Source organism: Salmo salar, chromosome 13 (assembly GCF_965601325.2).
Source record: "Salmo salar chromosome 13, fSalSal1, whole genome shotgun sequence".
Taxonomy (NCBI): domain Eukaryota; kingdom Metazoa; phylum Chordata; class Actinopteri; order Salmoniformes; family Salmonidae; genus Salmo; species Salmo salar.
Window position 1 is genome coordinate 31653661 of NC_138303.1, and position 11786 is coordinate 31665446.

Consider the following 11786-nt stretch of genomic DNA (forward strand, 5'->3'; position numbering starts at 1 on the left):
AACAAGTCTTGAGAACCTGTCAAGCCAGCTGAGACATGGAAGCCTGATGAGCCAGCTGAGGCATCCCCCGTTGCTTCGGCAGGAGCACTTGGACCCGAAACAAGATTCTCTGGTCTGATGAAACCAAGATTGAACTCTTTGGCCTGAATGCCAAGCATCACGTCTGGAAGAAACCTAGCACCATCCCTTCGGTGAAGCATGATCATGGCAGCATCATGCTGTGGGGATGTTTTGCAGCGGCAGGGCTGGGAGAATAATCAACAGAGATGAACTGAGCAAAGTACAGAGAGATCCTTGATGAAAATCTGCTCCAGAGCATTCAGGACCACAGACTGAGACAAAGGTTCACCTTCCAACAGGACAATGACCCCAAGCACACAGCCAAGACAACGCAGGAGTGGCTTCGGGACAAGTCTCTGAATGTTCTTGAGTGGCACAACCAGAGCCCGGACTTGAACCCGATCGAACATCTCTGGAGACACCTGAAATTAGCGGTGCAGCAACACTCCCCATCCAACCTGACAGAGCTTGAGAGGATCTGCTGAGAAGAATGGGAGAAACTCCCCAAATACAGGTGTGCCAAGCTTGTTGCGTCATACCCAAGAAGACTCGAGGCTGTAATCGCTTCCAAAGGTGCTTCAACAAAGTACTGCGTAAAGGGTCTGAATACTTATGTAAATGTCATATTTCAGTTACATAAAAAATGAAACAAATTGCTAAAATTTCGAAAAAACTGTTTTTGCTTTGTCATTACGGGGTATTGACAAGGATTTTTTTGGTGTTGTTGAATAAGTCTGTAACCTAACAAAATGTGGAAGAAGTCAATGGGTCTGAATACTTTCTGAAGGCACTGTATACCCACAGAATTAAATAAACACAATTGACCAATTATATATATTCCCCATACGCAACTGGCGCACCAGTGTCCATATCCAGAACAGGATCAATACGGACCGTGGGTCCTGAATACCAAAACATTTGTAAAAAAATCTTAGTCTGGCTTCGACCCTTGGTCATATAAACACATAAGACATGGAAAAATGTGTAGAGTTGTGTAAAATATCTGCCCCATGCAAAATGAAAAATGTGCTTTAAAACTGCTACATTTTCTCTCCGCTAACAAGAAGGGTGTGAACAGTTTGGGGTTGCATGGGTTGCGAGGTGGGGGTTTGTTACTATGCCGATAAATGACTATCCATCCGGACCTTTGCCACCTAGGAAATGTGTGTGACGGGTCCTTTCCAAATAGTATGTGAGTACCCCTGATATATACCATAAACTGATGTCACGCTCTACGAAGAAACGGAGTCAATCATTTTTTAAATAATGCATGAATGTCAGAATCACAGGCTATTAAATGAAATTGTACAACAGATGTCCCACACTGCCTCCTTGCTGTGATAGAATTTGCATCACCTAGCTGTGAATGTGCACCGGCATGTATTAGCAGCTCAAGGCTCAGACACGCTCCTTCTCCGGGAGCGGAGCACTCTGGCTGGGAGGTGAGCTGGAGTGCCTGGCACGGGGATTAGCAGGAGGGAACACGACAAAAACCATGATACCTGTAGAGCACTTGTGGCCAGAGCCTTGCTTTCAAATGACACCCTCACAGTGGAGTATGTTCTATTCAACACAAAGACTTGAGATTCACATATCCACAAGGAGTAGCAAATAGACTTCACACAGCTCTCTCTCACACAAACAACCAAACACCAACAGGAGCAATAGCATTAACCTTGTGTGTGTGTAGTAAAGAATAACTTGGAGAATTTGTTGTTTTTCCCTCTTCTTGCCATTCCACTCAAGCTGCCTTTGCTCTCGCACGTTGTAGCCCACCTCTCAATTTGCCCTCCCCCCAGCGAGTGTCATCATGACACGCAGCTTTGAAACACACAGCCACAGAATTGCTCACTCTGGCTCCAACGCTGAGGAAAGCAGGACTATTGGGCACGACGAAGAGATGGAATCAGTGCCGACACTTCTTATCACAACTGCAACAGGAGCCAATAAGAGGTTTTCACAGAAATGACTGATGGGCCCCTCTGTTAACCTTGTGAAGAATGTGGTGAACGGATTATCAAAACAGGACCTCAGTGGCTTCTCTTTATTCTCCTCAAGTGTCAGGAAAGCTTTATCAGCACTAACAAGCACCTGTGCTTCACAGGAATTGTTGGCATTCACAGACTGGGAGAAGAACAGGGAAGCTCTCACATTGACCAATGTCAACCACTGCTATGGGCAACTCCACCTTACCTGGCTTAGAGGCAGCAACTGCAAGTGTGGATGCTGTTAACCCTTTAGGGAGCTCCAATGGCAGCTTGTCCGAAACCAGTGCCTGGGGCATCAGTGGCAGTGGTCCGTGGCTGTTGGCGTGCATGTTAACCCTTATCATCCTGATGACGGCTTGTGGCAACACTCTGTTGATCGCTCTGGTGTTTGCCCAACGCTCCTTACGCAACACCTCCAACTGTTTCCTGGTGTCTCTCTTCCTGTCTGACCTGATGGTGGCTCTGGTGGTGATGCCGCCGGCAATGCTCAATGTGCTGTACGGTGCCTGGGTGTTGTGGCCGGGCTTCTGCCCCGTGTGGCTCTGCTTCGACGTCATGTGCTGTAGTGCCTCCATTCTCAACCTGTGTGTGATCAGCCTGGACCGCTACCTCCTCATCATCTCGCCGCTGCGCTACAAGCAGAGGATGACCCCTCCCCGGGCCCTGCTTCTGGTGGGAGGGGCCTGGGGTCTGGCCGCCCTCACCTCCTTCTTGCCCATCAAGATGAACTGGCACAGCTTGGGTCATGGGAGTGGCCATTCCCCAATGCATGGGGCTGGCAGTGCCAACGTCAGCACATACCCAGAGCTGAGCTTGTGGTATCACGCCTCCTACATCCAGCTGTCGCCCTCCGGTGGCCTGTCCTTCCAGTGTTGTCTGCGGGTTACCTTTCCTTTTGCCCTGGTGGCGTCCGTCCTCACCTTCTTCCTGCCATCCAGTGCCATCTGCTTCACCTACTGTCAGATTCTCCTGGCGGCGCGGAGACAGGCGAGGCGGGTGGCGGCGCTAAGTCAACCGCCGTACCCGCACCATTCGCCTGGGGAGCCTTCTCACCCTCCGTCACCAGGTGGGGGCGCCGCCGGACATGCTCACCTCGAAGGAGATAACTACAGTCATCAGGAGCGCCCTGTGTCACGCCACGTGCCGGTGAGAGCGTGGGGTGGTAGAGGAGATGAAGGGGGATACAATGAGGCTACATCCCAATGCTGTATAATCCGTCCCTGCATGATCACTGTGTGCCTGGATAGGTTTCCACCATGGTGCCTTCTCCACCTCTCATGTCCTCTCAGATTAGTTGTCATGAAGGAAAACAAATGTGGGGATCTAGCTAAAATAATTAGGACACGGCCATTGACTTGGGAGATGGATTCAAGAATTTGAGATTACGAAGGTGTTGTGGGCTGATTAGGTGTGTGTACACTCCCCTACGTATTTATTTGGACAGTGAAGCTAAAACTTTCAATTTGGGTCTATACTCCAGCATAAAATATATATATATGAGGCAACAGTACAGAATGTCACCGTTTGAGTGTTTTCATGCATATCTGTTTTACCGTTTAGAAATGAATGCACTTTTGGTATCTAATCCCCCCATTTGAAATTCACTTAAAGTGTATTCAATTTAGTCAAAAGTTTAGTGTTTTATCCCATATTACTAACACACAATGATTACATCAAGCTTGTGACTTTACAAATTTGTTGAATGCATATGCAGTTTGTTTTGGTTGTGTTTCAGATTATGTTCTGCCCAACAGAAGTTCATGGTCAATAACAAATCCTCTGAAAGATACAAAGGGGGAGGAGGTGCAATGGCGCCTGTTGATGGAGAAGTGGTTGCTAGTTAGAATAAATGGCACAGACATTGCATTGTATTTTTGTAGTCAATGACCTGTGCCTACACTCCTGAGATTGAGGGCCTTGGAAAGTAATTCATAACAATGTTATTCCACACGGACTTTTCAATGTATTCAACAACACTTCACATCTCTTTCAATGTGAGCATTACATCTTGTTAAATGCAAGAGTTAGGCCTACATACCTTTCCTTTTTTCTGAGACTCCTCGACATATCAGGCCAAGGATGCATCTAAAGTGACATCTTCTTGTCTCTTCTCCTGAAAGCAATGTGTTGGAAGCTATAATTTATTTTATTTTGCTACTCCAGCTATAAATGTTAGCTTTTGTGTAAGTGCACATTGTTACATAGGTGCTTAAAGCTATTTATACCGGTTTGCTGTTTGTACACAATTAACCTTCTATGCATTAGATTTGTGCTCACCCTGGAAATATTGTTTAATTCCACTTCATTGTTTTAATTTAAATTCATTAGCAAATCCTTGAAATTGTGCATGCCGCGAACAGGTAAAACAGTTTTAGGGTGGCAGGTAGCCTAGAGATTAAGAGCGTTATTCTTATCCCCGAGCCAACTAGGTGAAAAATGTGTCGATGCGCCCTTGAGCAAAGTCCTTAACCCTAATTTCTCCTGTAAATCACTCTGGATAAGAGTGTCTGTAAAATGTTTTAAGAATCATGTAACAATGTGGACCTGTAGCTACCTTGTAAAATTAAATAAATATCTAGGTTTTTGGATACATTGAGATGCAGTCTTTGCCTGTGTCCAAATACCTATACTAGTATACTACATACTTAAACTGCATACTATGTACTCATTGTCGCATAGCCTGTACCGTTTAGTAAAAAGTAGGCTATACAGCATGCCACAGCCACAACGCAGTAGCAGCTCCTGACTGGATGGGTGGATTTTTCAAATTCAGACATGCATCACATTAACCAGCATGATAATATTTAATTTCAAATTAGATTAATTTCTCTAAACTCTGAATAGAATAGTATTGGAGTTATGGGCTTACTCAGGCTGGTTATATGCAGACTATCACATTCGACCTACACTGTAGCCCGTATAATCCATCTATCCTATTTAAAAAAGACTGAAGACAGAAACAGATCATTTGGTTCCATTTAAACAAATGCATTAGTGAAACCAAAGTCCTGTAACATATCAATTAAATCAAATAGCCTAGTAGGCACACCAAAACTTTTCAAATGTTCACATCAAAAGGCTATTGCACAGAAAAACCTGGAACCGCTGGACAGCAACATAAACTAAAGCACTGATCAGAGGGACCAAGATCAAAATGACTGCTAAGGCTTGATCCATAAATGACTGATGTGATTTCAATAACGCAGCCACATCCCGAGATCCACGGTGCCGACAAATTCAGAAATCAAAAGATATCAACGCAAAAAAAATATCAACGCAACATGCAACAACTTCAAAGATTTTATTGAGTTACAGTTCATATAAGGAAATCAGTCAATTGAAATAAATGAATTAGTCCCCTATCTCTGGATTTCACATGACTGAGAATACATATATGCATCAGTTGGTCACAGACACTTAAAAAAAAAAGTAGGGGCATGGATCAGAAAACCAGTGACCACCATTTGTCTCATGCAGCATGACACATTTCCTTTGCATAAAGTTGGTCAGGCTGTTGATTGTGGCCTGTGGATGTTGTCCCACTCATCTTCAATGGCTGTGCGAAGTTTCTGGATGTTGGCGGGAACTGAAACACACTGTCGTACATGTCGATACAGAGCATCCCAAATATGGTCAGTGGGTGACATGTTTGGTGAGTATGCAGGCCATGGAAGAACTGGGACATTTTCAACTTCCAGGAATTGTGTACAGATCCTTGCAACATGAGGCTGTGCAATATCATGCTGAAACATGAGGTGATGGCAGCAGATGAATGGCACAACAATGGGCCTCAGGATCTCGTCACGGTATCTCTATGCATTCAAATTTTCATCGATAAAATGCAATTGTGTTTGTTGTTCGTAGCTTAAGCCTGCCCATGCGATAACCCCACCGCCACCATGGGGTACTCTGTTCACATGTTGACATCAGCAAACCCCTTGCCCCAACAATGCCATACACGTTGTCTGCCATCTGCCCGGTAAAGTTGAAACCAGGATTCATTTGTGAAGGGCACACTTCTCCAGCATGCCAGTGGCCATCGAAGGTGAGTATTTGCCCACTGTTACGACATCGAACTACAGTCAGGTCAAGACCCTGGTGAGGATGACGAGCAGGCAGATGAGCTTCCCTGAGATGGTTTCTGACAGTTTGTGCAGAAATTATTTAGTTGTGCAAACCCACAGTTTCATCAACTGTTCTCAGACAATCCCGCAGGTGAAGAAGCCGGATGTGGTCCTGGGCTGGCATAGTTACACAGTGGACATTCCTGCAGTCAGTATGCCAATTGCACTCTCCCTCAAAACTTGAGAAATCTGTGGCATTGTGTTGCATGACAAATCTGCACATTTTATAGTTGCTTTTTATTGTCCCCAGCACAAGGTGCACCTGTGAATGATCATGCTCTTTAATCAGCTTCTTGATATGCCACACCTGTCAGGTGGATGGATTATCTTGACAAAGGAGAAATGCTCACGAACAGGAATGTAAACAAACATTTTAGAGAAAAGCTTTTTGTGCATTTCTGTGATCATTTATTTCAGCTCATGAAACATGGGACCAACACTTTACATGTTGTGTTTATATTTTTGTTCAGTTTAGTTTAAAAGAGAACAAACACTTTTCAATGAGAAAACAGAAATCCGCTATTCAGCATCTTCCCAATTAAGCAGCCTAGTTTTTTTGTCTGGCTACTTGAAGACAACCAGGGCCTATCACTCGCAGCCCACCTCTTCCAATGCATTGTGGAAAACTGTGCATCAAATTATACTAGATGAAGAACTGAAATGAATAGTCCATCACATCATGTCATTTTGAACCATACTAGATTTTTGAAAATTAACATTCTATAAAACCTATTTCGCATACTGAGAATACATTATTGCGTTGTTTCCTGCTGTTAGTTGATTTCGGTAGCACATCTCCATATCTAATTAACCAGCTGTTGTCAAACCGAAATGAGTATGACATCCGGGCATTTAAAGTATACTTGATTTTTGAAATGTCGCATACTACTAAACCGTGTTTTTTTTTGCATACTCAAACGGCCTATTTAGGATGCAAGTGTAGGTATTCGGACATGGCCCTTGTCTCTGACAGCCCTGTCTGTCCCTCTGTCCTCAGTTGTCGGTGAACAGCGAGCGGCGGCTGGCCCACCGGCAGGGACGGAGGGCAGTGAAGGCCAGTCTGACCCTGGGAATCCTGCTGGGCCTCTTCTTCAGCGCCTGGCTGCCCTTCTTCATCACCAACATGGCCCAGGTCAGTGACTCAAACTGCATCGGCCTCTTTATTAAAGAGTGATTTAAACAAACTATTCCATTAAAGTCAAGCATAGAAGAGTATACATGTTCTCCTGAAATCCTAGTGAAATCTCAATTTCCAAACGTTCACTTTACCTCCACATTAATAAAGAAACTGGCCTATAAAATGCACAATTGAATCTGGTCATTATTTCTCTTCGATATCAATGATATTGTTTCTTCTTGCAGCGCTTGCAGTAAACTCTGGGATTCAAAGCACATTTCAATCGAGGGCTTTAAAAAAATATATCAGCTAAACACTAGGAATCTTTAAATTGGTTGAAGCTTATCTTCTCAGGGTCGAAACTTGCAAACCACATGCACACAGTATATTGTATAGCACATCTGTTATCTTTATGTTTGTGTACACCCTTCCTATTCATTGCCAATTATTCCCTGTATTACAGAACCTAGACCACAGCCATTCCATGTGTGACGTTCCATCTTATGGCAATTAAGTTTGCCTTGTGTGTGCTCTGAGGTTGCCTTATTCCTGTGGGAAAGGTGTCAGCTAGAACAGGGTTTCCCAAACTCGGTTATTTGAACTAGCTGTGTAGTGCTAAGAAAATGCCAAAACGTGCACCAAAACGTGCACCAAAATGGGGTGGGGGGGTGGGGTCAAGTGGATACTAAATAGATTTGTTGTATGAATAGAAATCGATGCCGGTCAAGTGGAATAATAAGCAGTAGAAAATTAAAGACAGGAATTTTGCTTGAAAATGTTCCCTTATCTACTGGAACATACTGTATATTTGATGTTCACTCATCCTTCTTGAATTTAGTTACAAATTCTAGGAGACAGACAAACTTTTTTATTTTACTTTTGCCAAAACAAATTTTTATATTGTAATATTATTGTAGGATGTCTCACATGTAGAGTATATCTTCATTCACAGTGAAAAACTAACATTTTGGAATCCTATTTCTTTCAATTCAGGTCTGTGGTCCTCATCTGAGCTCCATATTTCATTCTCCTCAGTGACTCGATTGGGTGTTTTTACTGTTCCATCACTCAGGTTTATCATTGCTGGAGTGTTGCCACATGTGGTTCAGCATAAAAGCAATGTGTGAAATACAATTGGGCGGGTGGGGCTCATCCCAAGAATGTGTAAATACCATGGTCTTTTTGGGTTGTAGAATTTTAGGGAGAAAAATGATAAGATGCTTGATTAGATGAAAGAAGCCAAACATAAAATGTACCCTCCTTCACCATTTGCTCATTATCTAAAATCAAGGGGAGCATGTTAATATTCAGGATTAAGTGTGTGACATAAAAGGATTTAATCTAAATTGATACTTATCATTGTCCTGCTTTCAGGCTTCCAATGATCCAGTCATTTCATTTCCCATCTGTGTCCCTCACTTCACTCCTCCAGAATATAGCAGACAGAGGGCTCAAGTGTCTGCCTTCCTTTCACATGCAATGTGGTATGTGAACACCCCCGTCCCTTTTTTCAGCTTCTCACTCACTGCCTCCCTCATTCATCTTCATAATATAGGACACTCCAACAGCAGTCTTCTCCCTTTCTCTCTGATATGCCATAGTGAGCCTGTCTTTCACCCTTCTATGGGTTACGTCCCTGTATGTATAAGCAGGGTTATGTCCCTGTATGTATAAGCAATATATTTTTTATACTTTACACATACATACATATACACACACACACACACACACACACACACACACACACACACACACACACACACACACACACACACACACACATACATACATACATACATACATACATACATACATACATACATACATACATACATACATACATACATACATACATATGTAAAGTATGTGTATATATGTGTGTGTGTGTGTGTATATATGTATGTATATGTATGTTCTACTTAGGTTCTGTACGCTAATGAAAAGAGCCTTTACAATATTATTTTCTGTTTTACCTCTTACTGGCTACATATTTCTTATAAGAATAATTTTCATAAAAAAAAAAAATTCACAACATCTTCAAGCTACGTACATACTGAACACAACCCCGGTGCCTGCCTTTTGCTCTCTCTCTCTCATCAGGCGGTATGCGAGTGTGTTCCCCCGGCGCTCTTTGACGCCATCACCTGGCTGGGCTACTGTAACAGCACCATGAACCCCATCATCTACCCGCTGTTCATGCGTGACTTCAAACGGGCCCTGGGGAGGCTGCTGCCCTGCTGCTCCACTCACTCGCCCCGCAGACCCTCACTGGCGCTCTCCCTCTCCCTCCGCAACTCTGGCGAGCCCAACCTGCCCACGGAGCCCCCCTCCCTGGCCTCCGACCCCCCACAGCCCCCCGCCACCGCCACAGACTCCGTCAACCTGTTTGACGACGACCACGCTGGGATTGAGCTGCCCCTGCTGTTACCAAATCAGGTGGACACGCTGGACTGAAGAGGAGGATGGAGAGTAGAGTGTGAAGAGATGTTACATACTGTAACTTATTACCACCAAGGGGAACTTGGCTGAGGGGAAAGGTTGGAGGAAGGTGTAATGTTAAACTCATCAAAGCGGCACTTGTGGGTGGTAGCAAGATGGAAAAAGAATCTAGACTGTGCAATTTAGTGAGCATACAGGGCAGGAGTGGATGAGAGAGAGCTTGGTGCTGAGAATCACTGGGTGACTACATTAGATGACATCACTGTGATAACCATTATAAAAAATGCCAGGGACTCATTCATGCTGCATTGTCTTCATATCCACAAAAGTGGGAGGATGTCTATAAATAGTATTGTAATTAAATGTTTTTAATTAACATCCTCTCTACATTAAAATTACATTACTTTAACACACTATACAGTGCATACATTATTCATCAATTATTAGGCTGCCATAGTTAAATACATCTAAAAGCCCTAAGGGGTTCACATGTTCATGATTAGTTCAATTAAGATGTTTTTCACTGGAAGTTGCCATTTGTGTCCACTGATGTCTTCACTGAGTGTTCTGGCACCCGAGTGTGCTGAGAAGCTAAAGGAGGTCTTTCCACACACAACTGTGATGTTGTTGGTAATTCGTGCTGAGAAGAGGCAGAAGAACTGCAGTTGGTCCTATAACCTCCTATGTTCGCCTGTTTGGTCCCATGTGTTGATGTGATCCCTCAAACTCGAGATGGGAAGCTGCACCGTTGTCCTTATGGGTGTCATTCCCCTCAGAACTATGTTGCAGGTTACCCTGAACACTATATTTTCGGAGAAGGAAAAGTGGGATTTCTGGACATATTTTCAACCCTTCGTAGATGGAAATGAAATATGTATACCGTGGACTTGTTGTAATAACTGGACATTATTTGACACTTTATAGATTTCACGTTGTGTAACTGAAGTTTTGTTGTGAATAAAAACACCATGTTGCTAAATTATGCTTTATATACTGCAGCCATCGTTGACGGTGACAACATTGTGATGTGACAGACGATGGTTTAGCTTATTTGAACTTGACTGGCGCCGCGCACGAGAGTCGGGCACGAGTGACATTCCGAGATATTTCCCTATTCCTATTTGCTATAGCCTATTTCAATAAATGTTATATACAGAACGCAAGGTTTTTGTCACAACCGGGCTTGTGGGAAGTGACAAAGAGCTGTTATAGGAACAAGGCACAAATAATAATAATCAATAATTTTGCACTTTATTTAGCCATCTTACATTAAAAAAAACGTATTTGTTCATCAAAACATTTGGAGTAAGAGGACAAGTACATTAGAGTGTCTAGCTTGAGAAACAGACGCCTTACAAGTCCTCAACTGGCAGCGAAGAGGCGACTCCAGGATGCTGGCCTTCTAGGCAGAGTTCCTCTGTCCAGTGTCTGTGTTTTTTTGCCTATCTTAATCTTTTATTTTTACTGGCCAGTCTGAGATATGGCTTTTTCTTTGCACCTCTGCCTAGAAGGCCAGCATCCCGGAGTCGCCTCTTCACTGTTGACGTTGAGACTGGTGTTTTGCGGGTACTATTTAATGAAGCTGCCAGTTCAGGACTTGTGAGGCGTCTGTTTCTCAAACTAGACACTAATGTACTTGTCCTCTTGCTTAGTTGTTCACCGGGGCCTCCCACTCCTCTTTCTATTCTGGTTAGAGCCAGTTTGCGCGGATCTGTGAAAGGAGTAGTACACCGCGTTGTACGAGATCTTCAGTTCTCGTACAAATCAATTCATAACATTTTTGACATGCGTTTTTCTGGATTTTTTTGTTGTTATTCTGTCTCTCACTGTTCAAATAAACCTACCATTAAAATTATAGACTGATCATTTCTTTGTCAGTGGGCAAACGTACAAAATCAGCAGGGGATCAAATACTTTTTTTCCTCACTGTATGTATTTAGATATTCCATAAACAATTTGCCGTTTCCAGCTACAATAGTCATTTACAACATAAATAATGTCTACACTGTATTTCTGATCAATTTGACGTTATTTTAATGGACAAGAAATGTACTTTTC

General features: G+C 43.3%; 1 protein-coding gene across 1 annotated transcript; it reads left to right on the plus strand.

Annotated features, from left to right (window-relative positions):
- The first annotated feature begins 1926 nt into the window (after nucleotides 1–1926).
- Nucleotides 1927–11048, plus strand: LOC106566850 (5-hydroxytryptamine receptor 6). The gene is made up of 3 exons (XM_082959986.1): nucleotides 1927–3194; nucleotides 7170–7304; nucleotides 9390–11048. Exons 1-3 carry the CDS (start codon nucleotides 2220–2222, stop codon nucleotides 9741–9743), a joined length of 1464 nt encoding a protein of 487 aa, XP_082816112.1. The 5' UTR covers nucleotides 1927–2219; the 3' UTR covers nucleotides 9744–11048.
- Nucleotides 11049–11786: the final 738 nt, after the last annotated feature.

Excerpts from the sequence above, each read along its gene's own strand:
- LOC106566850 (XM_082959986.1), top strand. The coding sequence starts at position 2,220 with ATGTCAACCACTGCTATGGGCAACTCCACCTTACCTGGCTTAGAGGCA. Across the intron at positions 3,195-7,169 it reads CTGTGTCACGCCACGTGCCG|TTGTCGGTGAACAGCGAGCG; the intron begins GTGAGAGCGTGG and ends CTCTGTCCTCAG. Across the intron at positions 7,305-9,389 it reads TCATCACCAACATGGCCCAG|GCGGTATGCGAGTGTGTTCC; the intron begins GTCAGTGACTCA and ends CTCTCTCATCAG.